Source organism: Rhinolophus sinicus, chromosome 7, assembly GCF_057876585.1.
Source record: "Rhinolophus sinicus isolate RSI-liver-muscle chromosome 7, RSI-T2T, whole genome shotgun sequence".
Classification (NCBI taxonomy): domain Eukaryota; kingdom Metazoa; phylum Chordata; class Mammalia; order Chiroptera; family Rhinolophidae; genus Rhinolophus; species Rhinolophus sinicus.
Window position 1 is genome coordinate 54,203,195 of NC_142507.1, and position 27,963 is coordinate 54,231,157.

Here is a 27,963-nt window from a genome sequence, read left to right on the forward strand (position 1 = left end):
GGGTGCAGAGACAAATAAGACAGTCCTTGTGGGGAGTGCCTGGCACAGAGGGGGGCTCCTTACCTGACAGCTGCTACTCATTTTATCACTTTTTTTTTTTAAGACTTTATTGGGGAAGGGGAACAGGACTTTATTGGGGAACAGTGTGTTCTTCCAGGACTTTTTATTTTTTCAAGTCAAGTTGTTGTCCTTTCAGTCTTAGTTGTGGAGGGCGCAGCTCAACTCCAGGTCCTGTTGCTGTTGCTAGTTGCAGGGGGCACAGCCCACCATCCCTTGTGGGAGTCGAACCGGCAACCTTGTGGTTGAGAGCCCACTGGCCCATGTGGGAATCGAACCGGCAGCCTTCGGAGTTAGGAGCACGGAGCTCCAACCACCTGAGCCACCGGGCCGGCCTCCATTTTATCACTTTTGTTGTCTTCTTACACCTGCCCGCAGGAGCACGTGGCAGTGGGTGAACTGGAGCCAGATGCGACCCACTGTAATACAGTCCGTCAAAGACACGCCATAGGGATCAAGAAAGGAAAGGGCCCCGACGGGTGATGGGCATCAGGATTAACTCCCCGAAAGGATGCGACTGTGGAAGTTACATAAGTGGAAGTGGGGGGGGCATTGTGAAATAACTGAGTCCTACAGTAGAGGGAGGTGGGGAAGAACGGCCCTGAGACAGAGGAGGAATGACTTAGGAGAAAAGAGCGGGGTGACGAGGCAGGGGCTCAGCATAGGCGGGATTGTGGAGACGCTGGCCGTCGGTGCGCTCGCCTGAGGCCCCACGGTAACGCTGGTCCTGTCAGTCCTCCTGGAGGTCAATTTAGCAATAAATAGTTAACGGAAAACCGGGGTGGCTCGGTTGGTTGGGGCGCGAGCTCTGAACAACAGGGTTGCCAGTTCGATTCCCACATGGGCCAGTGAGCTGCGCCCTCCACAACTAGATTGAAGACAACGAGCTGCAGCTGAGCTTCCGGAGGGGCAGCTGGATGGCTCAGATGGTTAGAGCGCAAACTCTCAACAACAAGGTTGATGGTTCAATTCCCCTGTGGGATGGTGGGCTGTGCCCCCTGCAACTAAAGATTGAAAATGGCGACTGGACTTGGAGCTGAGCTGCGCCCTCCAGAACTCGATTGAAGGACAATGACTTGGAGTGCTGGGCCCTGGAGAAACACACTGTTCCCCAATAGTCCCCAATAAAATTAAAAATAAATAAATAACCAAAAACCTCAATTTCACTTGGAAATTATCAAAGGTATGTGCAAAAAGGTGCCTGCAGTGGCATACAATGCATCTGTTAACATCATTCATCAAAGAATATTTACTGGTATCAAGAGATGTTTGAGAAATAGTACATGAAAAAGGAAGATTGCAAAGCTGTATTACGGTGTGCTCCTTAAAAAAAAAATGTACGTGATTTAGTTATGTACCCAGCAGAAATGCATGTATTTTTACGCCAAAAACATAAACAGGATTGTTCATAGAAATGTTTCGCTAGCCCATGATGAGAAACCACCCAAATAAATAATGGTATATTCCTACAATGGAATACTCTGCAGCAGTGACGGTGGATAAACTACAATTACATTCAGTAGCATCCATGATTCTCACTAACATAATGTTAAAAAAAAAAGCACAAAAGACTGTGATTCCATTTATATGAAATTCAGCAGGCAAAGTCCATCTGTGCTGTTAGAAGTTAGAGTAGCGGTTACTTTAAAAAAAACAATTTTTTTTTTAATTGTGAGAAAATACCCATAACATAAAATTTACCAGTTTAACCCTTTTAAAGTGTACAATTCAGTCCATTCACAACATTGTGTGACCATCACCTCTGTCTGGTTCCAGGTCTTTAAGCAGCTCCCACTGAGCAGTCACTCCCATGCCTCCCCATTCCCATGATGTTACTTTTGAAGAGGAGGGAATAATGCCTGGGGGTGGGGGGACATAATGGGGCGGGTTCCGGATATTAGTAATGTTCTGGGTTTTTTTTTTTTTTTTAATCTGGGTGGGAATCATATGGCTGTATTCATGTTGTGAAAATTTATCCAGTCATACACTTATAATTGATATACTTTTTTATGTGTGTTATGTCTAAGTACACAAAAATTTGGAGATCAATTGATTGTAATGCCTTTCAAGAGAAAATGTTTCTTACCCTCAGAGGGAAAGGGAATGTCACACCAGACTTTGCCTCGTCCCTGTTTTGCGTCAGGGCTGATACTTCTGTCTCTGTCTATCACCCTCTTCCTGGCTGCCTTTCTTCCTGGAGGATATGAAAGGAGTGTGTGTGTGTGTGTGTGTGTGTGTGTGTGTGTGTGTGACACAGGAGGAACAGAGGGTGTTGCAGCTCTCCTTGGCCCCTGGGTGGTTGTGTTCACTCCCTTCCAGGTGGGAATTCATCTTGAAGTCAATCTGGAGAATTTGAAAAGGGAAGGTAGAGGTCAAGGTGAGCAGGCTGCCTGGCCTGGCCTGAAAGGAGCATCAGGGAGTGACCAGGGGCTTCAAGCAGGCAAATGATGCTCTAGTCTGTTAAAGCAGAGACAAGCAACCACTCCAGAGAGAGATTTTCATAAAAGAAGACTTTCACAGACTTCTTCAATCACGCAGCGTCCACCAAAAGAGGGAAGCACTAAGTCCTGTCTACATATAAAGCTCCCTGCCCCTCTCAGAAATTTGAAATGCCTTTAAGTCACCCTTGTCTTAACTGGCTTTCTCATCTTTCAAATCTCAGTTTTCCTCTCCATCCCCTCCGGGCACTCAGGCACTATCACCTCTTCCTCCTCTGTGCTTCCACAACACCTCGTTTCCATCTGTCCTCATTTACATAAGTACACATGTAATAAGTCTGTGCTGCCAAACTCATCTCCTTAACAGATGGGACTGGGTCTTTTTGCGTCCTCAACACCTAGGCAGTAGATACCCAACAAACGTTGATCTGATTGTTGAAGGTGCGTCTTCTTCCTACCTTTGACCCTTTCCCCAGGTCGCGTGACTGCACACATTACTTCTCTTTTCCGTAGGCTTTTATTCTTCATTCCATTCCTTGGTTCCAAGATTTCTTGAATTCTTCGGAGATCATTACATCGTTATGTGTGCACACGCCCTGGAGCTCAGGGGCAGAGCTATGGCCACCTCCACGCAGCACAGGGCCTGTAGTCCTCCCACTTCCTCTTCAGTCCTTCCTGTCCTGCTACTTATCCTGCTCTTCCTCTGCAATCTTAGGAACCGAGGACACATTAAATAAGTTGCTTTTAGCAAATCCTGCCCCATAGGGTCAGCCCCTGCACCACAGCTCCTCTGCTGTCGTCATAGCCAGTCCACGCAATCAATCAGCCAGAGGGTCAATCCCTCCTATTGATGTGCAAATAGCAACCAAGGCTCAACTACCACAGGAGGACACACACAACCCATACGAGGGATACACCTGGAGCACCTGGCTCAGGTGACTAGGGAGACTGCCATTGGGCCCCACAGCACACCTACTACATTAGGCCACGCTACTAAGACTGGGAGGCATAGCAGCTCTGCCTAATCCATAGAAACAAACAGGGAGGAAGCCAAAATGGGGAGACAAAGAAACATATCCCAAATGAAAGAACCAAAAAGAAGCCCCAGAAAAAGAACTAAACAAAATGGAGACACATAATCTACTAGATGCAAAGTTAAAAGCACTGGTTATAAAAATGCTCAGTGATAATCTGTGAGAACTTCAACAAAGAGACAGGAAACATAAAAATGGAGATAGAAAACATAACAAAGCACCAGTCAGAAATGAAGACTACAATAATTGAAACAAAGAATACATGAAAAGGAATCAAGAGTAGATTAGATGAAGCAGAGGATTTGGAATCAGCAATTTGGAAGATAAAGTAGCAGAAACCACCCAATCAAAACAGCAAAAAGAAAAAAGAATTTTGAAAAATGAGGATAGTTTAAGGGGCTTCTGGGACAGCATCAAGCGTACCAACATCGCATCATAGGGGTGTGAGAAGGAGAAGAGAGAGCAAGGAATTGAAAACCTAGTCGAAGAGATAATGACGGAAAATTTCCCTCACCTGGCAAAGCAACTAAGACATACAAGCCCAGGAAGCACAGAGAGTCCCAAACAAGATAAACCCGAACAGGCCCACACCAAGACACATCATAATCAAAATGCCAAAGGTTAACGATGAAGAGAGAATCTTAAACGCAGCAAGAGAAAACCAGTTAGTTCCCTACAAGACTGTCAACTGATTTCTCAACAGAAACTTTGCAGGTCAGAAGAGACTGGCAGAAAATATTCAAAGTGATGAAAAGCAAGGACCTGCAATCAAGATTACTCTACCCTGCAAAGCTATCACTTAGAATCAAAGGACAGATAAAGAGCTTCCCAGACAAGAAAAAGCTAAAAGAGTTCATCACCACCAAACCAGTATTGCAAGGAATGTTAAAGAGACTAAGAAGAAAAAATATCAAAAATATGAAGAGGAAAATGGCAAATAACTACATATCTATCAACAATTACTTTATTTTTTATTTTTTTAATCAATAATTTCTTTAAATGTTAATGGATTAAGTGCCCCAATCAAAAGATATAGGGTTGCTGAATGGATAAGAAAATAAGACCCTCACATATGCTGCCTATAAGAGACTCACCTCAGATCAAAAGACACACACAGACTGAAAGTAAAGGGATGGAAAAACATATTTCATGAAAATGGAAATGAAAAAAACAAAAACCTGGGGTAGCAATACTTATACCAGACAAAACAGACTTTAAAACAGAGGCTATAACAAGAGACAGAGAAGGACCCAGTGATTCCATTCTGGGTATTTATCTGAAGAAACCTAAAACACTGCTTCCAAGGGACATGTGCATCCATATGTTCATTGCAGCATTGTTTACAATGGCCGAGATATAGAGGCAACATGGAGGTCCATCCCTGGATGAGTGGATAAAGAGATGGTACATATATACACTGGACTATTACTCAGCCATAAAAAAGAATGAAATCTTGGCATCTGCAACAACATGGATGGCCCTAGATGGTATTATGCTAAGTGAAATAAGTCAGACAGAGAAAGACAAATGCCATATGATTTCACTTACATGTGGAATCTAAAGAACAGGATAAATGAACAGACAAAACAGAAATAAGCTCATAGATACAGAGAGCATTTTTTTTTTTAGTTAATTCCCTTTCCATGTTTTTTTTTTCTTTTAAAGATTTTATTGGGGAAGGGGAACAGGACTTTATTGGGGAACAGTGTGTACTTCCAGGACTTTTTTCCAAGTCAAGTTGTTGTCCTTTCAGTCTTAGTTGTGGAGGGCGCAGCTCAGCTCCAGGTCCAGTTGCCGTTGCTAGTTGCAGGGGGCACAGCCCACCATCCCTTGCGGGAGTTGAACCGGCAACCTTGTGGTTGAGAGGACGCACTCCAACCAACTGATCCATCCGGGAGCTCAGCAGCAGCTCAGCTCAAGGTGCTGTGTTCAATTTTAGTTGCAGGGGGTGCTGCCCACCATCCCTTGCGGGACTCGAGGAGTTGAACCAGCAACCTTGTGGTTGAGAACCCTCTGGCCCATGTGGGAATCGAACCGGCAGCCTTCGGAGTTAGGAGCACGGAGCTCTAACCGCCTGAGCCACCGGGCCGGCCCTACAGAGAGCATTTTGATGGTTGCAGGATTGTGGGGGTTGGGAAGGATGGGTGAAGGGGAGAGGGGATTAAGAGGTACAAATTGGTAGTCAATTTGTAGTTATGGGGATGTAAAGTATAGCACGGGGAATATAGTCAGTAGTATTGTAGTTACTGTGTGGTGTCAGGTGGGTACTGGATTTACCAGGGTGATCATTTTGTAAGCTATATAAATGTCTAATCATTGTGTTGTACACTTGAAACTAACATAATATTGTATGTCAACTGTAATTGAAAAATAAAAAAAATCTTTAATTTTACAATTAAAAAAATAAGTTGGTTTTAGCTGCGCTTTTAGAGAGGAAATTCCCCCTAAGCATTAAAGGATAGCAGCCCTTTTCCTTACTTTTTGAGCTCTCACGATATGCCAGGCATTGTGCTGGTTCATGATCTAGCAGGAGAGGCAGCCACAGCCTTCGACTGATTGATTTACTCATTGGCATCATCTGGAAACATATAGCAGGGCACTTGACCAAGTCCTTGCTCAGGCATAGCTTCCTTGAGGGACTGCCATTTCTGCCAGACAGTCAAAGTTACGTAGAAGGCGGTGGAGGGGTAATGGTAACAAAAGAGCCAACGGAGCTATGTGTTTAGAAGGCCCTGGAGTGTGGAGCATGGAAGGAACAGAATGTTCAAGGATCTTAAAGACATTGCAAATAGTTGAAGTGTGGAGCTGGGGATAGTGGCCCAGATGAGGTTGAAGAAATAGGCAGAGCTGGAATAAGACACAGCCTTGATGTGTGATAGGCTGCTTTAGTCAGGACTCTTTTGGTGGAAAGGGCCAAAAATCCACCTAAGAAAAAAGGAAGCCTTTATTGGCTCAGAAGCTAAAAGTTCAGGGCTTTCAAGATGAAAGATGTCATTGAATTTTGACACCCCTCTCTTTCTCTCTCTCTCTCTCTCTCTCTCTGTCTCATCTTTGCTCTCCTTTGTGCTAGCTTAATTCTTGGGCTGGCTTCTGTGAACTGGTCCTCTGATCCCCCCGTCACACAGAAGCCAAAGGCTGGAGTGGGAGGGAATGGGGGTGAGAAAGGCTGATTGATAAGAGCCACGATCCGCCCACTCTTCAAGACCTTCAAGGTTACCTTCTTCTCAGGCTGTGTCCAGAAGTCCGCACCGTAGACCCCCTTGGGGGAGGACAGCAAGCTTGGCTTTTCAGGGGGTTGTGGAGGTAGGGAAGGGAACAGGTGAGGGGACTCTGTCCGCAGACTCCAAAGGTCTTTGTTTTCTTAAATAGTAAACCCGCAGCGCCCAGTCTCTGTCTCTGCTGCATCCTCAGCCTTCTGGGAGGCAGGATTACTTAGGTTTGGTAAGAAGAAAAAAAGGAGGGCGGGGTCCCAGAAACTCCTCCCGCCTTCCGCCCCCTCTTTCTGGCCCTGGGTCCGTCTGTACTAAGCGGGTCCTGACCTAGTCGCACTGTTTCTTCCCTCCCCTTCTCACACAACCTCCAGGTCTTGCCCCAACTTCGGGGCTTCTGAACTCCTCCACCGTCCCGTGAGCCGCCCTTCTTTCGCTTCACACACATCCTGACTAAGCAGAACCCGCAGAAGAACGTCCCACCCAGACACCCATTCTTTCTGGGACCCGGCGCTTCCGCCTCCGGGGCGGAGACTCCTCCCCTCACCGTCCCAATTGTATTCCCTGGAACGGCGGCCGGAAAGCCTCCGCCTGCTCAGACCGGGATACGCGAGAAGCTGGTTCCTTCTCGCAGCCTGCTCCCTGAGCCCCAGAACCACCGCGGCGTCCGGCACCGCAACCCCGAAGGCCGCCGGCACCGCCTGGGCCCAGTTCCCAGCCAGGCGCGGCTTCAGCACCACGGACAGCACCCCGCCCGCGGCCCTCGGGCCCGCGGCGCACTCCCGGTCTGGGCGAGGCCGCGAGCTATGCCAGCAGCATGGCCCGGCGCTCCGGCCCCATGGCGCAGCTCCTCGGCCTCCTCCTCGGGCTGTGCTCAGGTAATGACAGGTCACCGCGCTCTGTGTCACCCTGGTCAGGCGCAAAGGTGGACGGGAGGGGTTCCTAGAGGTGAGGGAGTCTGCCGGGGGTGCAGGGAGACCCTTGGGCCTGTCGGTTGCCCCTGGGAGACTGCGCTGGGAGGAGGACGTACTAAGGACTACGTGATGCAAGGAAGAGATAGCAACCTGGGCCATGGTGGTGGGGAGGGTGTGGGCAGAGAAAGGAAGGAAGGAAAGCCCCAGGCTTGCTAGGGAGGCAGGAGGGCAGACTCTAGCGCTGCCATTTGACTCCTTGTGAAACATGATCTCAAGAAATCTACCCGGTTCAGCACCTTCCTTGGCGCTCCATCATTTCCCGCACCCCACGTGAGGCTGCTCATTCTGGTCACTCCACAGGGGCAAGACAGGAGAGGAAGAGAAATGCCATTTGAACTGTCGTGTAGGGTGGGACAGGGGACTTGGAAGGGAAGAAGCTCTGCCAGGCTGAGGGCCCGGGAGGAGCTCCCTGGGGGGCGGGGGTGTGTGTGTTTGTACAGAGTTGCAGAAGGAGATACAGTGGATGAAGAGCGGGTGCCAAGGGAATGAGCCTTCCATACCCGCATGTTATCTCACGGGGGTCGGGGGCGGCGCCTGTATATGGGGAACTTGGGACTAAGTATGTGTCCTGACCCACAGATTAGGCAGCCCAACTCTTCCACTCCAACCCAGTGCCTTTGAGGGTGGGGGTGGGGTCACTGTCACAGTCACATGTGGGGGCACATGATGTGACTTGCACACATAGATAGGCATTGACTGAGGGGGAAGGGTGTATGCAGGGACGTGAATAACTGTTCCCCTTTGACCAGCCCCCAAAACTATTCCTGAATTGAAAGTATCTTCTGGGAGAAGCCACAGACACAGAATTCTCAAGTATGTTGAAACCACACTCTGAGAACTTGCAGGAAGAGCAGGTCCTTGCAGGATGGGTTCTTAGGAAGCATCTGTGTAGGGCTGTCTGGGCTCCTTGGTCAGTGATCTCAGGGAGAGGCTTCTCAATGGGGGGCCTCCATGGGGTAACCTAAGCATTTTGCTGTGTCCTTGGGAATGGAGCTGTGCGAAGCTACAGGCTCCCGTGTGGCCCGGGCTGTCCCACTTGCCCAGGGAGTGTGGGGTTCTTGCCGACTTACCTCCTTCCCCCACCCCTGCTCAGGAGTCTGGGGTACAGACACAGAGGAGCGGCTGGTGGAGCACCTCCTGGATCCTTCCCGCTACAACAAGCTCATCCGCCCAGCCACCAATGGCTCTGAGCTGGTGACAGTCCAGCTCATGGTATCACTGGCCCAGCTCATCAGTGTGGTAAGTGTGGGTCCCAAACTCTCTGCCCAGCTAGGAAGTCAGCACAGCCAGAATGTATTCACGTGTGTGCTTACGCCACCGGTGTTGCCAAGGCTCGGGAGGTGTGGGCGGGGCGTGGGTGGTGGTGGTGGGGCCACAGGCTGGGGCTTCTCAGCAGCTTCCCTTCTTCCCTTCAGCATGAGCGGGAGCAGATCATGACCACCAACGTCTGGCTGACCCAGGTTAGCGCTCTTCCCGCCCACAGCCCCCTCTCCTCATCCCTGCTTTTCTTTCCTTCCTCCCCCCGCCCTTCCTTCCTTCCTTTTGCTCTCTCTCTCTCTCTCTCTCTCTCTCTCTCTCTCATCTTCCCTCTTTGAATCGCCCCAAGAGAGGCAGAAAAGTATAGACTCTGGAGTCCTAAATAACCACATTTGAATCATGGTTCTTCCACGCACCAGCTCTGTGACTTAAACACGTTCCACTCTGCAAGGTCCACTTTCTTCTTTGTAACATGTACATTCTGGTACCTTGGCTTAGCTGTGCAAATGAAATGAGAGAGTATTTCCTGAGCCACAATGGCTGGGCAGAGAAGTCACTGTGGGAAGGTGACGGCTTTTCAAAGCTTCCTCTTGTCCCTGTCCTTGACCTTGAGCCCCGCCCAGGGCAGAGGCTGGTCCTCCCTCTCTGTCTCCCTTTCCCAGGAGTGGGAAGACTATCGCCTTACTTGGAAGCCTGAGGACTTTGACAACATGAAGAAAGTTCGCCTCCCTTCCAAACACATCTGGCTCCCAGATGTGGTCCTATACAACAAGTAGGTGACCTTGGAGCAATGGCCAAGCTGGGGGAGACCATGGGAGCACTCAGGGAGGGAAGGGGTCTTGGGGAAAGTAAATTAGCTTATGCTGCGGGGAGAGAAGGGACTTTTCATTGGCACCGATGCAGTCACTCCCCAGACAGACAACCCAGGCCAGTGCGGTATAATGTGGACAGCCATGGTGACTTAACCCAGGGCCAGCCCTCTCCCAGCCAATCAGGAGTCCCAGTGTGGGGAGCTGCAGTGGATACAAAGAAGGATTGACAGCCCCCAGTGCCCAGACTAATTCATTCAAAAAGAGGCTTTCCTGCAGGCTTGGAGGTAATCAAAGAACCTGGAGGCCCCAGTTTCTCCTCCAGGTTCCATCCCCTCTCCTGAAATAATCCCTTTTACCTCGAAGGTCCCAAACCACTAGTGGGACCACCTCCTGCTCCCACCTGCCTCTGTCCCCCTCCATTGCTTGGGCACCTCACTCTGGCCTCCCTGGTTCCCAGAACTTCCCCACCCTCCTGTGAAGCCACCAGCTTACACAATGCGTGACAAGTAGCAGCCGCGTGCCCCCACCCCCGCCCTTCATCACTGAGGCGTTTCACAGGCCGGCTCACCAGGACACCTTTTCTCCCCCACAACCCACCCAGGTCCCCTTCTTGCTCAAGTCCCGCTCCATTTCCTTATATCCCGGGATGGTTGCCCTCAGGCTTGGGTTTCCCGTCCCACGTGTCCCTCTGGCTTTCCTCTCCTCGCCTCCCACTCGGGGCTGGGTCGGTGGGTGGGGGTGGAGGAAGGCTCAGGCCAGGGCTGACTCTGCCGGCCCCTTGGCAGCGCTGACGGCATGTACGAGGTGTCCTTCTACTCCAACGCCGTGGTCTCCTACGACGGCAGCATCTTCTGGCTGCCCCCCGCCATCTACAAGAGCGCCTGCAAGATCGAGGTGAAGCACTTCCCGTTTGACCAGCAGAACTGCACCATGAAGTTCCGCTCGTGGACCTACGACCGCACGGAGATCGACCTGGTGCTCAAGAGCGACGTGGCCAGTCTGGACGACTTCACCCCCAGCGGCGAGTGGGACATCGTGGCGCTGCCGGGCCGGCGCAACGAGAACCCGGACGACTCCACGTACGTGGACATCACCTACGACTTCATTATCCGCCGCAAGCCGCTCTTCTACACCATCAACCTCATCATCCCCTGCGTGCTCATCACGTCACTGGCCATCCTGGTCTTCTACCTGCCGTCCGACTGCGGCGAGAAGATGACGCTGTGCATCTCCGTGCTGCTGGCGCTCACCGTCTTCCTGCTGCTCATCTCCAAGATCGTGCCGCCCACGTCCCTGGACGTGCCGCTCGTCGGCAAGTACCTCATGTTCACCATGGTGCTGGTCACCTTCTCCATCGTCACCAGCGTGTGCGTGCTCAACGTGCATCACCGCTCGCCCACCACGCACACCATGGCGCCCTGGGTCAAGGTCGTCTTCCTGGAGAAGCTGCCCACGCTGCTCTTCATGCAGCAGCCGCGCCACCACTGTGCCCGCCAACGCCTGCGCCAGCGGCGGCGCCAGCGCGAGCGCGAGGGCGCCGGGGGCGTCTTCTTCCGCGAAGCCCCCGGGGCCGACTCCTGCACGTGTTTTGTCAACCGCGCGTCGGTCCAGGGCCTGGCTGGGGCCTTCGGGGCGGAGCCCGCACCCGCTGCAGGCCCGGGGCGCTCCTCCGGGGGGCCGTGTGGCTGCAGCCTCCGGGAGGCGGTGGATGGCGTGCGCTTCATCGCGGACCACATGCGGAGCGAGGACGACGACCAGAGCGTGAGTGGGGCTTGGGGCCTCGGGCGGATGCGGGGCCGCGGGGACCCTGGGATCCGGAAAGCGGCGGCGAGGTGTAGACGCTCACAGCGAATCGGAGGGGAGGATCCGCCTGGGGCTGTGGGCTTGGGCACTGGTCACGGTTCTCGGCCGCCACCTAAGTTGGAGAAGGTCCAGGGTGACCTTGCGGCTTCCTCAGGACTGGCAACCGGGACGAAAATGCCCCGTGTGGGGCATCGTTAGTGTCGGGAGGGCAGCCAAGGGTGGGACCAGGCCCTTCTGGGTTGGCACTTGGCTTGTGGCCGTGGCCCCAGGAGTCCCTCCCCGCTGCTTCCGTTTCCCAAGTCCAATTTGTTAATTTTCAGCTTTTAGCACAAATGGACACTGAGTCCTTTGTGCGCCCCACGGGGGTGAAAATTGAGGACAGTGGAAGGGGTGTGTGTAGAGGGGAGGGGTTAAGAGGTTCCAACAAGCCCGCTGGTGGCGGAGAGGACAGTCCCAAATCAATATACTGTTTTTGTGCTTCTGGGTCCCAGGGGGCAGCAGCCTCGTGAAATATTTATGGATGTGGAGGCAGGTGGAGGCGAGGGACTCCATCCGGCTTTTGCTATGGCAGCTCCCCAGAAGGGGACTCCCGTGGTTTCCGCACCTGGGAGCCAAGTCTGATGAGTGACATCCCCCCACTTTGGGCCGTGACTGGCCCCGCCCCGCGCTGTCTTTGGGTACCTGGCCAGTTCCCGGCTGCGGCTCGGTGTTGCCATGGTGACTAGCGACGTTTCCGCTGGGACGCTGCCATTCCGGTTTGGGGGTGAGGAAGGGCGGGCTCCTGCACTACTGTTTGGGGAGAGGAGGAGGGGGACTTCCGAACCTGGCGTTTCTGGTCCCAAGAGGGCAAGATGTCAGCCTGGAGCAGGTGCTCATGGAGGAAGAGGGGACCGAGGCTGGAGGAGATGCGGTGGCCCGCTCAGAGCCGGCAGAGGCCAAGTGGGAGACGCGGGCGTGGCGCGGAGGTGCAGGGGCTCCGCCAGCTGCGTCACGGCCTGCGCCTCCCCTGCCGCAGTCCACTCGTGTCATGTGCATTTCCTGAGCTAGCAGGGTGCTGAGGGTGCAGTAACCTACTTGGATGCCTCACAGGCATCTCAAACTCCACGTGTCCCAAACTGAAGGCTGGGTCTACACCCCCACCCACCCCTCCCATCTTTTAATAAATGGCCTCACCTTCCACCCAGTGGTTCAGACTAAAAACCTGCAGTGACCTCCCACCATCCACATCATCAGAAGTCCCGAGCTGTGAGCACAGCCTCCAAAATAATCCTCAGCTTCACCCTTTCCGCACCGTCCCCACGCCCCCGCCCCCCACCCCCGGTGTAGGCGTTTATCAGCTGGTGCCTGGACCACAGCAGAGAGTCCTAATGGTCTCCTGGATTCAGCTCCTGTGCTTCTCCATCCAAACAGACAGCGCCTCTCCTCACCTTGTGCCTTCTGCCCATTCATTGTTCGGATCACTGTCTTACCTGCTTGACTGTCCTAAGCAAGCTAAGCTCTTTCCTGCCTCTGCACTTTTGCACATACTGGTCTCTCTGCCTGGAATGCCCTTCTTTGTTTCTTTTTTACAATTATTGCTATTAATATTAATTTTTGATATACTGTTTGAGAGTACGTTGCAGACATTGTGATCCTTCATCCCAAATACTTCTGTGTATCTCTCCTACGAACAGGACACTGTCTTGCATACCTCAGGCTCAGTGATCAAATCAGGAAATTTAGCATCAATGTCGAAAGTCCATATTAAAATTTTCCCAGTTTTCTCAGTAATGCCCTTTGTAGCATAAGCCCCACCACAATCCAGGATCTGAAATGACATTCAGTTGTCCCGTCTCTTTCGTTTCTATCCATTTGGAACAGTCCTTCAGCTTTGTCTTTCATGGTATAAACATTTTTGAAGGGTACAGGCTGGTCGGAGGTCCCTCCATGTGTTTTTGTGTGATTGTTTCTTTCTTCCATTTATTCCTGCCACAGCTGGCTCCTTCTCGTTTATCAGCTGTGACTGTAAATGTCACCTCCTCACAGAGGCCTTCCCAGACCATCCCTTAAATCATATCTTCCCCCCATTTCTCTATCTCAGTCCTTTGTTTCCTTGTAAGCACCCTCCAGGGTGTAATTCTTTTATTTTCACTTGTTTTGTATCCATGTCCCTCCGCAGACTGTAAGCCTTGGGCCATGTTTGTCTCACTCTCACTGTGTCCCCAGTGCCAGCATGATGCCAGGTCCACAGTAGGCACACATGTGACACAAATGCGTCACTATTCAGCGGCTGACTAAATGACAGTGTGCAGTCGCCTCCTTCCCAGCCCCCCGCTGGCCAGGCTGCAGAGGAACACCACGTGCTAAGGCCCAGACTCAGGCCGGAGTGGGGTGCAGGGCTTCGTGACAGCTCTCAGACCCACACAGGTCACTGTCCCAGCACACAGCTGGGACCGTCCTCACCCTCGGGCCTGCATGCGCCACTGCTGCTTGTCAAGTGAGGCGCAGAGACAGCCACTCCTTCACGAACGCAACACCGGCACTCTGGGTTCCAGATGCTGGGATTACAAAATGAATCTGACAGGGTCAGATTTAGGAGCTTGTAGCGGGGGCACAGGGAGGACAGACACGCAAATTGAAGTGATAATACAGTGCAGTAAAAATACTGCCATAGAAATGTGTACACAGTGCTGGAGGAACCCAGAGGGGTCGCATTCATTCTGCCTGGGGGAAACAGAAAAGCCTTCATAGAAGAGTTGGCATTTGATTTGGGCTTTGAAGGATGTATAGGAGTTCACCAGCTAGAGAACGGGAGGACTGGAACTCTACACAGAAAGGCAACCCAAAGGCACAGAGACCTGAGAGGACACACTGGGGTTTGGTAAGTCTGGGTTACGGCTTGCTGGAAGATAGGAGGCAGGCTTATATTGTCACGAGTGGGTTTGGATCTCAGATTTGGGAGTTTGCATGGTCCTGAACGCAGTGGGGCTGCTGGAGGCTCTACAGCAGGCCGGATTGGAGTCCTGCTTCGGAAAGGTCACTCTGGGATCCTGGAGAGAGAGCAGTGGTGTGTGTGTGTGTGTGTGAGAGGTGGGACCTGCTGATATCCAGGCCACTCCTATCGGGCATCATGTGACTGATACCTGGGCCTCCTTTGTCTCCTGTCCAGGTGAGTGAGGACTGGAAGTATGTCGCCATGGTGATCGACCGCCTGTTCCTCTGGATCTTTGTCTTCGTCTGTGTCTTTGGCACCATCGGCATGTTCCTGCAGCCTCTGTTCCAGAACTACACCACCACCGCCTTCCTGCACGCAGACCACTCGGCTCCCAGCTCCAAGTGAGGTCCCAGCTTCGTGCTCCTTCAGCCCCTGGCGCTCTGTGGTACAGCGGTTTCCGGTGGAGGAGGAACGATGAGCTACCAGGAGGCGGGGCGCTGCCCCCAAAGACCCATGCTTCCATGTCACCTGGAGCCCTCCCCCACCCTCGGCCCACACCCAGCCAGCCCCCCCCGCAGGCTGGCCCAGTCGCTCTCCTCTCGCACCCACCCCAGTACCAGTGTTGCTGGGGGAGGATGAAGGCTGAGAAGTGGAGGATGGACGTCTGTTGGAGCCTTGCGGCCTGAGGAAAGTGAAAGGGAAGGGCTGAGAGTGGACAGACTCATCCACTGCCTCCACGGCACGGCAGAGGGCAGGGAGGAGGAGGGGGCAGGGCCAGGGGCTCGGACTCTGTGCCACGCTGGCCTGACACGATGGCAGCTCAGACGGGAGCAAGAGGAGAGAGGCCCGGGTGACGGCCGTCTGCCCTGCTCCCGTGGACAGCAGCTGGGCTGGGTGGGCCTCACAGCAGGTAGAGGCTCCTGCTGGAGGGGCAGCTGGAGCTGTGGTCAGACTCCTGTGGGAAGTTGCCAGCCCCATGCCACCGCCCCTTCTCCTAAGGGGCCCAGGGCCCAGCCCAGGGGCCCTCCTCTTGGTGAGGAAGTCTCTCCCAGACTTTCCTCTCCTTGTTTGGCCAGGGTGTGGTGGGCAAGGCTGGGTATTGGGAGCCTCTGAGCCCCGAGTCGCTGCGTGACCTGCTTGGAGCCTGAGGTCTGAGTACTGGAACTGTGTGACAAGGGCAAGTTCACAGGCTGGTTTTATCCCCAGTTGAACTGACCGGTTGCTTGAAGGAAGTAAAGGAAGGATGTCAGCTGTAAGCAGACCCAGCCTTTTTGCCCACAGTAGAGCTGGCTGCCAGGAGAGGACAGAGCCGGTGATGGAGGCCAGCCGGGGTGGGTGGAGGCGGGAGGGTGGCCCCCACTGCTCCGCTCTGTCCTCTTTGGGCTCCGTTCTGCACTGCCAGTGGCTCCCCCGAAAGCATGCCGTCCTGTATTCTGACACTGCTCCCGGGGGGCAGCTGGAGGCCACCTGGCCTGTTATGCCAGGAAACAGACCTTCTGGGATCTCTGTCCCCGCCCCCGCCATGTGACTGACTCTGATGTATGGTCCCAGCCTGTGTTCAGTGCCTGGCCAGCAGGTGGCAGGTCACAGACGGGCCAATCTGCCAAGTGCACCGAGGTGCCTGCCCGACAGCTGTTCTCTGGAGCCCAGCTGGACTCCGGCTACTGCAGGCACAGCAGAGGTTGGGGTGCAGGTGGGGGGAAGGACACAGTGTCTGCAGAGCAGCACAGGAATCAGTCTGGATTCTAGTCCCAGCTCTGCCACTTACTCAGCCAACGTGAGCAAGTGCCTGCCCGCTAGGTCTCAGCCTCCTCGGCTATAAAAGGGGGGCAGTGATGCCTTCTTTATGGATGGGCACCACTGTGAGGATGCAGGGCTTGTGAAAAGCCCAGTGCTCGCCTTGGCACAGAGTACATGCCCCACCAATGTGGCGGCTCAGAGGCAGGCAGAGCCAGTGGGAGTGGGGGCCCCTGTCACATCAGTCTCCCCCAGACCCTCCCTTACCTGAGCAAACCAAGTCATGCCGACAGGACCTGGATGTGGGGGAGCCGAGAACGGGAGGGGCTGCTCGGTGAGTCTGGCGGGTCGGGCTCTCTCGGGAGCATGTTCAGCCGTTTCACGCCATTCCTGGGTTGAGCTCTGGCCTTGGCCTGGCCTGCCTCGGTCAGCTCCGCCCTCCCCGCTGCAGGTATGTGCCAGGGCCCCGACCTACCCCTGTACTGGCGGTAGAAGCATGTCACTGGGATGGCAGCCAGCAGCTGTGTGAGATGTCCCCAGCGCATTTGCCCACCTGCCAGAATGGGCTTCTGGACATCTCTTCTGGGTGGGGGGGGCAGTGTCTGGGCTTCATGGAGACTCCATAACAGCAAATGGAGAGCTGCCTGCGTTATACCTGCACCCACCTTGAACTCAGCCCTGAGGAAACATCCCGAAGCCTGGAACAGCAACTGGAAAGGAACCCTCCCTCGGAAGGGTGGGGCGCTGGCTGAGGTCCCTCCTGGCTCTCCCCGGCTCCTCCCGGCCTGTCAGCCCTTCAGCGGCTGCTGTGGGTTGTATTTGCTTTAAGTTCGTCCCGCATCCGACTGTTGTCCAAGGTCGACAGCAGATGGCGCTAGAGGGGCTTAGCGAGCCCCGTGTCCACCTCCTGTCCAGGACGCATCTGACACAGGAGGAAACCGAGGCCCGGAGACTGTTTGCTGCCTGACCTTGGATAGCACCTAACTCTGAACTTGTTCATTCTCATCTGTAAAGTGGGGGTGACAGCGGGATGCAGGGTTCCAGGGCAGTGCCATCCCTCCATCTCTGGGTTCAGCCCTTTGGGGCCTCCCAGTAAGGAGGGGAGGGCTCCCCTGCGCCGGCCAGGTGTTACCACGAGTCCCGGCCAGGGAAGCGTTGGAGAATTGAGTCTCTTCCACTCGGATCCTGCCCTTCCCCGTGGTGTGGTGTTCCCTTGGCCTCTGTGGTGGGGTCGTCTCTGGAGAGAGCTGGGCAGCCAGCTCAGCACCGCGCAGGACCGGAGGCTCCGGAGGGAGGTAGAGACGCTGGATTGGAACCCAGGTGGGCTGAGGGGGGCAGTGAGAAACCGAGCTGGGATGGTTTCCATCCGGAACGGAGAGGCCACAGGCGATCTACTAGCCATTTTTTTCTGGAAAGAGGGCCTGCACGGACGCTCCGCGTTTGACAGTTGGCACTGCAGGAGGAGGAAGGCGGTGTCCTGGCAGTGGGGTCGTTAATACTGGCACAGCTGATACTAAGTTATGGAAAATGTAAGCGCAAACAAGACACGGGCAGCCCCCAGCTGGCCTTTTCTGAGAGGGAGTGTCTGTGGGAGAAGGTCCCTTCTAAGGAAATAGGGAGTGCTCTGTGGCGGTTTGGGGGCTTTGACCCCCTTTCTCGGTCTCCCCCCCGTTACAGGACTAGTTATTTACTGAGGGCCCGCTGTGGGCCTCCTGTTTCAGATGGCTGTTCCTCACAACCCTGTTGACAAGAGAAAAGCAGGCTCAGAGACAGAGACGCCAGCTGGGAGCACCGCTGCACATGAACCCTAAGGCTGCCCCGAGTCCACAAGCTCGCTGTGGCCTCTGGAGGTAGGAGCATGACGGTCTCAGGGTCTTCTCTGAATTCATTCCCCAAGCCAGAGCCGACCCGGTTCCCGCCGTCACCCTCTGCTTCAGGCAGAGTTGGGCTGGCGCCAGCGTCCTGCACAGCCCCACTGGGGCCAGCAGCCTCCCACTCGCCCACCCAGACCAGACAGGAGCAGCAGCCACCTTTTAACGTTCATGCCAGCAGGTCTGAGCTCAGCAATAGTCACATGGTTCCTCAGGGACTGTAGGTGGAGGAACCGTGAGGCCCTCACTCGGTGCCCCCTCCCCTGACCCCACCATGGCCTCCATCTTCTGTCCCTGGCATATTTGCCCTGGTCTAGCCCACTGCAGGCCACTCATTAGGAACTCAGGATTCTCGTAAAGAAAAGTTCCCAAACAAGTCTTGTCTGTTATATTGGGGGGCAGGGGGACCCTCATGGGCCAGGGTTGGCAAATAGGGGAATGCTGGGGAAACTGCACTCAAGAGGTTATAGATGTCACAAGAATCTAAAGAAAAGGTTGGTGGTAACAGTTCAGTTGTGATTTGTTGTTTAACAAGTCCATTTGTTAGATGGAGGTGAAATGGCTGAATGGCTGGGCCTGTACTAGACAGAGCCCTGAAATGGCTCCTCGGGAGGCCCCTCTGTAAAGGGACCTAGAGGACGGGTAGAGCTGAGGACCAGTGTCCCCAAGGCAGGGATGGCCAGGGCCACCTCACAGCCCTGCACCCGGGGAAGTCGGGGCTGCGGCATGCAGAGGCCAGACCTGCTCCCGGGACACTGGTTTGATCTGGGCCCCAATCCTGGAAACGGGATGAAATCCTGGGCCTCCTCCGTGAGATGCAGGCTGAACAGCATCTGAAATGGGATGAACACAGTCCGGCTTCCCGCTCCCCCTTCACCACCCCCAGGAGGCTGGTGGGGAGCACGGCCTGGTTCCCTCTGTAGACACGCTGGGCACTCGCCACAGGCGTGAAGGAAACTGTCCACCTTCTAGAAGGGCCTGGTCACTACATCCTCCTCCCGTGGAACCAGGAGCTGCCTGAGAACAGAGGGCACAGGTGCTCGAGGTTCCTGGTACATCACGGCAGGCAGACGCACTATCCTTCCCTGTCTTTAAAAGACTGTGCAGCTCACTCAGCACCATTTCAACAGACTGCACAACACCCATTGTTCTGGTCCTTACTTAATGCGCCCCAAACACGTCACTGGCCCTCCTGGTCTGTTGTTAACATCCGTACAATGGATGAGGAAGGAGGCCTCGTTCTGACTTACAGCCTTGCCGTTCTACCTGCTGCTTACATCATTTGTATAAGATCCAGGATGAGTCTCACGGAAATTCTGGACTCAATTACGAGGTGGAAAGTGGTGTCTTCTCTTTGAAATCCAAGACGGAGACATATTCTGGATGCCATCTCTGCAGAGGCAAATGGCTTGTTTCCTAAGACGGCAGCCGAGCCAGTCCCACAACTTGACTTCCAATACGCACCACCCTGCAGGCAACACAGTGAGGCGAGTGGCCCAGGGAGGCTGTAGGAAAACGCCCCTCGGGAGAGGTGGGGTTCTGTGTATAAATCATGATATTGTCTTGGGATGTTTTCCTATGCTGGGCCTTGGAATCTCGCCTATCAAGTCTCTGGGGACAAGATATTTAGGGGTGGGCTCTGATGGGAAGGGGGGTCTGATGTACCTCACCACAGCTCACCTCCCGCGCCAGCGCACGGAAACAGCACCTGCCTGTAGGTTCGGGAATGGCCCTCTCGCCAAGTGTGTCAGATACAGCTGGTGCTGCTGTCAGAAAGCCTTCTGCCCCGTCCCCCGCCCCTTCTATAATACCGCCCCTAAGAAGCCAAGACTTGAAAGCTTTCTACCAACCCAGATTCTTTTTTTTTTTTTTTATTGAGGAATGTATCTGTTAGTTACTGTTTTGAGGGGAAACAAAAGCGGAATCAACAAAACTGCAACCATCAAAGCTCCCGAGTCCAGGGAGCCTGGGCTCCTTCCCACACTCTGCTCTTGGGGTCACTGCTGAGACCCCCAAAACCAGCAAAGTCCCTTCCACAAGAGTCAAGGAAACGGGTTCAAGCAGCGACAATTTTTACAATTGATTATTTAAAGAATGGACTATAGCCACAGTTTAGACAAATAAACTACAAAGATCATTAAAAAAAAAAAAGTGAGGGAAGGGGTCTGCTTATTAAAAACAAAGACTGGACAAGAAAGTGAAGAGGACACTGCCCCCTCTGTCCTGTGACACAGGCTCCTCCCCAGCAGACACTGGGGCTCAGGGGCCTCACTCTCCCTACAGCAGAAACCGAAGGCTGCACGGCTGCCTGACAAGACCCTGGGGTGAGTGGGGCTCTGGCTTCGGGAGTCATGTGCTCCTGGGTAAATCAGCAGCTGAGTCACAGCTCTGCAGGAGGGTCCCATGCCCGAGGAACCAGAGGGGCCACCCGCCATCTGAAGCAGCAGGGAGACCAGCTGTCGTGGGCAGCCTCACTAATGTGCCCTCAGCTGTCACGGGAAGGGGGGCAGGCCTGTCGCAAGCCAGAACACACGCAGTTTCCCTACCAGCTCCTTAGCACACGCTGGTGTTCCGCAAAATCGTCCTTAGTGTATTAAAAAGGCGTGGGTTTTCTCATTTGGTCAACTTTTGGGAACAGTAGCCACAACACACGAGCAAAACTGTGAGTGTGGATGTACATACTGCAGAGGTGGGGCAGGCGGGGGGGGAGGGGCTAACTAGTCCACAGTCTGCAGGGCTGGGGGACGACGGAAAACAATTTGAGGGCCCTGGCGCGCTCACAGATAGAGGAACCCTCTCAATAAGAGTCTGGCTCGGGTCTCCAGGGCTCAGCCTGAGGTGTAGGCCAAGGGCTCTGCCTCCCAGAGTCTGAGGACAACCTGGCCTTTTCCCTACAACTGTTGTTGTATGTCAACCTTATAAAGATTCCCCGACAGGTCAGGAGACCAGGTCTGTGATCGGCCCATGAATGACCTGAAGCTATCTGGCAAAAAAAACAAAAAAACAAAAAAAAAAGCACTTGGCTAAATGGTAAGTTGTATCTGAATTTTAAATCTGTGCAATTGCAGGCGATCTGTCTGTCGCAGGTAAGAATCAACTTGCACAGCGTTCTTCTTAGTCAACACCCCTAGCTGCCACCGCCATGAGACCTGTGTCCAGTGAGCAGGGACCTGACCCAACGTCACTTATTTGCCCTGACTCTTGCTAAGTCCTGATTGGCTAAGTGCAGATGATTTGCCCTCTAGGATTTCCCCAGGGCTTTTCCCTACCAGGCGGTGGGGGTTCTGGCCCTAATCCCTGCCACAAATTCCTAGGAATGCTTTAGGAAGGGTGGCTGGGGGCATGGCAATAGTCCAAGGCATGTCTGCACTCCCTGGGAAGCGGTGTGGGTCATCCCTGCAGGGGACACCTCAGCTACTGCTCAGGCAATGCCCTCAGCCGGCTGGCTGGTCCTCGCCTCCCCTGCCACCTGGGGAAGGGACACTCTTCTGAGTGGCAGCTTTCCCTGTCTCTGCTCATCCCCTGCAACCCCAAGCTGGCTAAAGTGCAAGATCTGACAATCGCTGAGCATTAGCTGTAGATTCCGATTACACTTGGCATTGGGCTTTAGCTGACTGCCGTTCCAAACTCCTGCCCTCACACGTTACAGCACGCCTGTAAGTTCATCTCTTTACCCTCCTGGAGGACAAGGAGAAACCGGTCACAAGGAAGGAATCTCCGAAGGGGCGGAGGGGAAGCAGAGGGGCCTGCAGAACCCACAAAGGAACTCATCCGTCCCTGACGTGATTGACAGCGCTGACGGAACCTAATTAAGACCGCGGGAGGTCAGCGCAGCCGACAGAGAGAAGAGAAACGGGAAAACCAAAACGGAAGTGAAGAGGGAGCGGCTACAGGTGCTCAGGGACTGTTTCCGCTTTGGGTGGAAAGGAGAGGACCCCTTCCCTTTTCCCTTCAGTCTCTGCCTCTGCTTGGGAAACGAGAGGGAGGCCTGGTGAGACCCGGCCTGGTCTTCCCGACAAAAGCAGGATAACCCCAAGTTCTCAGCATCAGTGATCGCAGTTCATTCGAGAGAAGAGAGAAAAGAGAGGAGAGAGGAGGAGCGGAAGGGAAGGACACCCCTGGGCCAATTTGGTGAGGAATGCTACAGCCCCAGTGTGGTACACCCTAACCCGTCAGTCGTCACTGGCTCACACTATACTGAGCAGAGGTAAAAGTTCTTTTCCTCCTGGGGTTTGCTTATCCAGTTGCCATAGCCCATGTCCTTCAGGCTTTTCTTGAAGTAGTTCTTGGCCGTCTCGTAGTCACTGGCAGCTCTCTTGGCCTCGCCGTAGGAGAGTTTAAGCAGGTCCCTGCGCCCCCGGAAAGAGCAGAGCTTCTTAAACTGGAGGAAAATGTTCTTTTTGGAGACCCGGGACAACTCATTCCGTGGCCTGGAGAAACAAAGGCACTCACTCATCATCCAGCTGGGACCAGAAGGGGTGGGGGCCCCGGCAGAGACGCGAGGCGGGGTGGGGAGCTCTCAGCGCTGCAGGTTGGCAAACGCGCTGGCCCCTGCTCCTTACCCGTCCACGGTCCCCCGGGTCCCATCCAGGATCTCCAGGTCGTAGCCGTCAGCCAGACACCAGTTGACACTCGTCTCCTTCGTCTTTCCGGACTGCCTTTTGGAATCGTATACGCTGACTCGGCCAACCTAGGAGTCCCGGGAACACCGGGAGGAAGATGGAAACCTCTTAGGAAAGAGGTCGTGGAGCAGGCCCTCGAGGGCGCAGGGGAGAGGAGTGCGGGCACGACCTGCCCCTTATGTCAGACTCTCTACACGTACCACGCCCACCTCGACTCAAATTCCAGACCAAAGGGAGGAAAGCCGTGGCCATTCTAAAGGCGGAAAGGGTAAGTTCTTGGGGTACCAACTAAGCCCCGCCCCCTGCCCACTCTACGTTTTTGCTCTGTGGACAGAATTGCTTGAAAAGGAGAAAAATGCCAAGGAAAAAATGGATGGGGTGGAAGCACCTTGGGGTGGTTGACAATAAAGGGGTGTCGTAGTCCATCCTCAAATGCACTCCCATCTCTTGTCACACGGCAGCAAATGGCACGGGTCAGATGCCCTTGGCTGAAGAGGTAACCTGGGTATGAAAAAGAAATGCACACGCCTGTTTGCACCAAATGCTGCTAAGAGGCTGAGGCATCTGGTGGTGGTGCTGGGGTGGGGGTGGGGGTGTCTGAGGGTACAAAACAGCGCTGTCAAGACAGAAGCGGCGCTGCTGGGAAGCACCCAGGGCACACTCGGGGTCATCAAACACTCAAGGTCATCAAACAGATACAATGTATCAGGTTTCAGGCAAGGCCAAGGGCTGTGGACATCAAGGAAAGAAGACACTGCAGCCTTAGGCTGCTGTTTCTATCAATTGTCTAGAAGAGACTTGCCTGGCATGTCCTTACTTAGGCTTGTTGCCTAAACCAATCTCCCCATCACAGTAGACTAGCCACTCAGCATCAAGCACTGACTAGTGACTCAAACACACTTGGAAAAGGGGAGACAGCACCCTACCACCTGGCAATGAAGCATGCAGTTTGCTGAGATCTGGGTCCTACAATGACAGACTGGTTCCAGTTCCCAAGACAGGTCCCTTACCCAGAGTAACGGATTTGAGGTACACCGGCTGCAGGAAGTGGGTCAACAGGGCCCCCTGCAGGCCAAGCACGTTCCAGCGCAGGATTTTGTCGCTACAGGACATGGTGCGGAGTCTCTCCCCAAGCCGGATGCCGTCCCACGTTGGCACAATGTCACTGGACTCCACTGGGATGGTACCTTCCCCTGTGTGCGAGACGTGGGTCAGACCCACGGGGGCCCGGACACAGCACTCCCTGGCGTTCTTTATACTTCGCTGTGGGCCAGCGGCTGCCCACTCCTTTGTTCTTCATATATTTCATAGCACCTACTATGTGCTGGGCAGTCATGGTGAGCAAACCAAGTAAGAGCCTATCCCCCTAGAACGTGTATGGGGGTGTGGGGACAGAAAGGGAACGGAATAGACACAAAACAGTAAACCAGTGCACACGTTGAGGGTTCTAAGTGGTGACTGCTCTGACGGCTTTCAGGGGGCTACGCGGGAGGACAGCGGGGGCACAGAATTGAGGGGAGCGAGACACGAAGGACGAGAAGGAACAGCTGAGAAAGTGTTTTGGATGCAGAACAGCGGAAGCTGAGGCCCGAGGGCTTTGGTTGTTCGGGGAGCTGACTGAGGCCTGGCTTGCTTCTGCGTGAAGTGCAGAGGGAAACCATATCGGGCGGGGCTTTGGGTTTTTACTAAACAGCTTTACTGAGAGATAATTCACCTATTTAAAGCATACAGTTCAGTGATTTTTAGTATATTCACGGAGGTGGGCAACTTTCATCCCAATCACTTTTAGGACATTTCATCACCCCCACAAAGAATCCCACGCCCTACTCGCAGGCACGCCCCATTTCCACCCACCCCCTAGGCAAGCGCCAATCTGCTTTCTGCCTCTGGATTTGCCTTTCTGGACATTTCCTATAAATGGGATCATACACTATGGGATCTTTTGTGTCTGGCTTCTGTCACTTAGGTTTTCAAGGTCCAGCCACGTCGCAGCGGGTACCGGTATTCCAATCCTTTGTGTGGCCAAACTATACTCTCTTGTATGGACACATCTCATCTCGTGTATCCACTCATCAGAGGATGGATTTGGGTTGTTTCCACTTTTTGCTATTACGAATAACGCTGCAATGAACGTTTGTGCCCACGTGTTCGTGAGGACATGTTTTCATTTCTCTTGGAGAGAAAGACCGAGGAGTGAGTTGCTGCACCACATGGTAGCTCTGTGTTCACACTTTAGGGTTTTGGGAAGGGAAGTGACAGGACGGGGTTCATGTTTGCGGGTCGCTCTAATGACTACAATGGCCTGAAGGGAACAGGAGTCGTCGTGAGGACACAGGAAGAGACATGGACACAGTGGGGAGAAGCAGCCAGCCCCCGAGACCTCGAGCCAGCAGCCAACTGGGCCGCAGGGGCGCCCAGCACTCGGCGGCTCCGTCACCTCCTCGGGGCTGGGCTCCGCATCACTTTCTTTGCATTTGCTCCACCCTCCTGAGGTGACCCCCTGAATTCCCGCGGCTGATAGGACGACAGCTCCCAAATCGTGATTTCCAGCCAGCTCCCTCCTGTGAGCTCTGGACGGTGCTGTGATCTGGAGAGTTCTGCGGCTCCCCAATGCAAGCTGGAATTCCCATCATGCTCGACCTTTCCTCTCACCCTCTCCCTGTAAACAAGACCCTCGGACCCCAGCAGCTGATGGCCAAACCGCGGCAGCCGGGCCCTTGCCCTGTGATGAGTCTGGGCTTGGCCGAGTTCTGGGGGGACGGCAGAGGCCGTGTCACTCACCGTTCTCCACCTTGGTGCGGAGCTTGCCTTGTTTGGGGTTCTCAAAGACGGGGTAGTGGCGGGAGTCTGTGCTCTCCACGGCACGGTCGCTGCAGGACTTGTCAAAGAGGGCGCCGTCCCCACATGGGGCCGTGCTGCAAAGCAGGGGCCTCTATTAAAACTCGCCAGTTCCCGGGGCTCAAGGACTGGCGGTGTTTCTGGCCACCGCGGGCGATGGGGCGGGCAGGTGTGTACATGAGAGCCGCTCGACACCAGACACGTGCAGAATGGAGCGAGCGAGGTCCGGTGAGTCGGCTATGGCTTAGGGACCAGGACGGCATTGAGACGCCCTCCCGGGAGCCGGGCAGGGCCAGCGCGGTGGCCGGAGGCCGTACAGACCTGATATAGAGATGGAACGACACGGTCTTCTTTATCTGGAGCTTCTCTCCCCCCTTCACGGGCTCGAATATGCTGTCCTTCGCCGTCTGGGGGTTGTACTTCATCAACTCGCTGTAGAGAAACCTACAAGAAGAGAGTCCGCTCAAGACGACGGTGGGATTCCGGGGAGAGCAGTTGCTTCTGTAATCTGACCTCAAGTAAGGAAGAGCCTTAATGCTGCAGCCCTTTCTCGGTTCTCAGTCTGAAAAGGTGGGGGAAATTCTCCAAGGGGGAACCTCAGATTTGCTCAAGCTCAGTTAGCTGTTCGGATCAGTTTCATTTCTGCCAAGAGCTCCTGGCTCTGGTGGCTGTAGGGGTTCTGGGGCAGACCAAACGGATTCCCGGACCAGGGGAGGCTATGGCTTTTCCCCGAGTCTCTCCACTGGTTACAGAAAAGGTGAACTGGAGGAGAAGGCTGGCCATGGGGTCGTTTCTAGGTCCTCACGTGGAGGTGAAAGGCTTCCTCGTCCCTAAGGACCAAGAGGTCATTGTCCTTTTAAAAAGGGTGTGGGGCAGAGTTGAGAGGAAAAGGGAGAGCTCCCAACGTCAGGCTGACAAGCGGATGCAGCCTGGGTCACAGGCTCAGAGAGACGGGCAAGCACAGGCTGTGGCTGCGGGGCTGCCCTGCCATGGGGGGTGGGGGGCGCAGAGCCACAGGTGTCCCTCACCTGATGAAGCCTCTGCGGGACACAATCTCTGCATGGCAGTCGTTGACGGTCTCGCCCTTCAGGCTGAGAGAGTCCCCTTTCACACAGCGGTTCCCTGGGACGGCATCAAAAGCACATGTGAAGACACCCAAAGGTGACGACGAAGAGGGTAGGGGCTGTTTGTTCTTACAGCTCGAAGGCAGAAACGGCCTCCGGTAGCAGCCCCTGACCCCCGATCCCCGACTCCCTTCCCTAGGACATGAGAATTCACTCCCCACTCGGAACTCACTGGACTAAATGAGAACCTAGGGCTCTTTTCTCCTGCCATAAACTCGGCCACACGGGCTTCCGGGCCCCTTGGTGGGCGGAGAGGCCACTGACCTGTCCCCAAGCTGACCACGACCCCCAGGTCTTCGGAGTCTTTCTTCATGATGATGGCAGCCAGGATCTTGCGGCCCAGCAAGGAGGGCTGGAAACTGTTGGTGAGCGTGTTGAAGCACCGGTGACTCAGCATGGCGATCTGGTCGTGGAAGGTGCTGCCGGTGAGAGGGAGCTGTGGGGACAGGGGGCGTGTCAGGGCCACAGGGCCTCCGGGCTGCAGCCGCCAGGCCTCAGCGTGGGCGGGAGACCGCGCTCTGCGGTGGTGGGCCGTCTCCCCCCCCCCCCCCCCCTGGCGTCCCAGCTCCACGTGGGAGGAAGGCTAACGTGAAAGCCCAGGAATAACTGAAGGACAGCGAATTAAAAGCTCACTCCACCCAGAGAGGAGTCAGCTGAACCCCCAAAAAGGTAGCACAAAAGGAGACGTCTTAACTGCCTGTGGCTGTGCTTCTGGGGACCCGGAGAGGAGGACCATAGTTCTTCAGAGACTGGCCCTGTCCCTGGGGTTACCTCTGTGAAACCCATGCGCTCGGCCTTCTCGTCCTCCCCAATGAGCACGCGGAGGGCGGCGTCCGCCGCGTCCTGCTTGCCTTGCTTCTTGCTGTGCGCGCAGACGGCTGGGAACCAGCGACCCCCGACTTTTGCTTGGTACACGAACCTTGGGATGAGAAACAGGAGGTAGAGACAAGGCCCTGACCTTGACGGCTGTTCCAGGGCAGGGCTGGTCCTGCCGACACACGGGCCCCATCACCGCACAGCTGTTTCTAGGGCAGCAGCTCCCAGACTCGGGGCCTTTAGGAATTGCAGTGTGATCGCCGCTGGGTCCACGCAGCAGCTTGGACTATGACTTATGTAATAGATTCCTCTAAATTGACTCTTCTAAAATGTAAATAAATTTAAAAAGGGAACTTCATGTCACTCCTGTAAATGGAAAACCAGTCTCACTTGCCGTAACTTGAAGGTGGCTGTAACACGGAGGATGATAAAACCATGTTTTTAAATTCTGACGAGA

General features: G+C 54.4%; 2 protein-coding genes and 2 long non-coding RNA genes across 11 annotated transcripts in view; 2 read left to right on the forward strand and 2 right to left on the reverse strand.

The window, feature by feature from the left end:
• Window positions 1-7,042: 7,042 nt before the first annotated feature.
• On the forward strand, window positions 7,043-20,823 carry CHRNB2 (cholinergic receptor nicotinic beta 2 subunit). 2 transcript variants are annotated; one of them, XR_016021788.1, is made up of 7 exons: window positions 7,043-7,616; window positions 8,806-8,951; window positions 9,128-9,172; window positions 9,632-9,741; window positions 10,567-11,542; window positions 14,733-17,764; window positions 17,957-20,823. XR_016021788.1 is itself a non-coding variant. In XM_019711876.3 (6 exons), the coding sequence occupies exons 1-6, from the start codon at window positions 7,556-7,558 to the stop codon at window positions 14,901-14,903; spliced, it is 1,509 nt and encodes a 502-aa protein (XP_019567435.2). In that variant the 5' UTR covers window positions 7,043-7,555; the 3' UTR covers window positions 14,904-20,823. The 2 variants fall into 2 exon arrangements, 1 of the variants encoding a protein (XP_019567435.2); XM_019711876.3 differs by having other exon boundaries at window positions 14,733-20,823.
• Window positions 14,199-14,844, reverse strand: LOC109434690 (uncharacterized). Its single transcript, XR_002135854.3, has 2 exons — window positions 14,707-14,844; window positions 14,199-14,613 (listed from the first exon to the last, which is right to left on the reverse strand). It is a non-coding gene; the product is annotated as an uncharacterized LOC109434690 (long non-coding RNA).
• The window catches only part of ADAR (adenosine deaminase RNA specific), a 33,044-nt gene continuing 25,026 nt past the window's right edge, over window positions 19,946-27,963 (reverse strand). For all 7 annotated transcript variants that reach the window (XM_074318960.2, XM_074318957.2, XM_074318958.2 and 4 more), the window contains 9 exons: window positions 27,462-27,609; window positions 26,955-27,126; window positions 26,595-26,688; window positions 25,888-26,010; window positions 25,510-25,643; window positions 23,739-23,921; window positions 23,117-23,229; window positions 22,669-22,796; window positions 19,946-22,536 (listed from right to left, as the gene is read on the reverse strand). In XM_074318960.2, the coding sequence (XP_074175061.1) occupies window positions 22,299-22,536; window positions 22,669-22,796; window positions 23,117-23,229; window positions 23,739-23,921; window positions 25,510-25,643; window positions 25,888-26,010; window positions 26,595-26,688; window positions 26,955-27,126; window positions 27,462-27,609 (1,333 nt within the window). In that variant the 3' untranslated portion in view covers window positions 19,946-22,298. The remainder of the gene's footprint in view (window positions 22,537-22,668; window positions 22,797-23,116; window positions 23,230-23,738; window positions 23,922-25,509; window positions 25,644-25,887; window positions 26,011-26,594; window positions 26,689-26,954; window positions 27,127-27,461; window positions 27,610-27,963) is intronic.
• LOC141568615 (uncharacterized) lies at window positions 23,916-27,963 on the forward strand. Its single transcript, XR_012491782.2, has 2 exons — window positions 23,916-24,065; window positions 24,695-27,963. It is a non-coding gene; the product is annotated as an uncharacterized LOC141568615 (long non-coding RNA).

Coding starts and splice junctions, on each gene's coding strand:
- CHRNB2 (XM_019711876.3), top strand. CDS start 7,556: ATGGCCCGGCGCTCCGGCCCCATGGCGCAGCTCCTCGGCCTCCTCCTC. Junction 8,952..9,127: donor TGGCCCAGCTCATCAGTGTG/GTAAGTGTGGGT, acceptor TCTTCCCTTCAG/CATGAGCGGGAGCAGATCAT. Junction 9,742..10,566: donor GATGTGGTCCTATACAACAA/GTAGGTGACCTT, acceptor GCCCCTTGGCAG/CGCTGACGGCATGTACGAGG.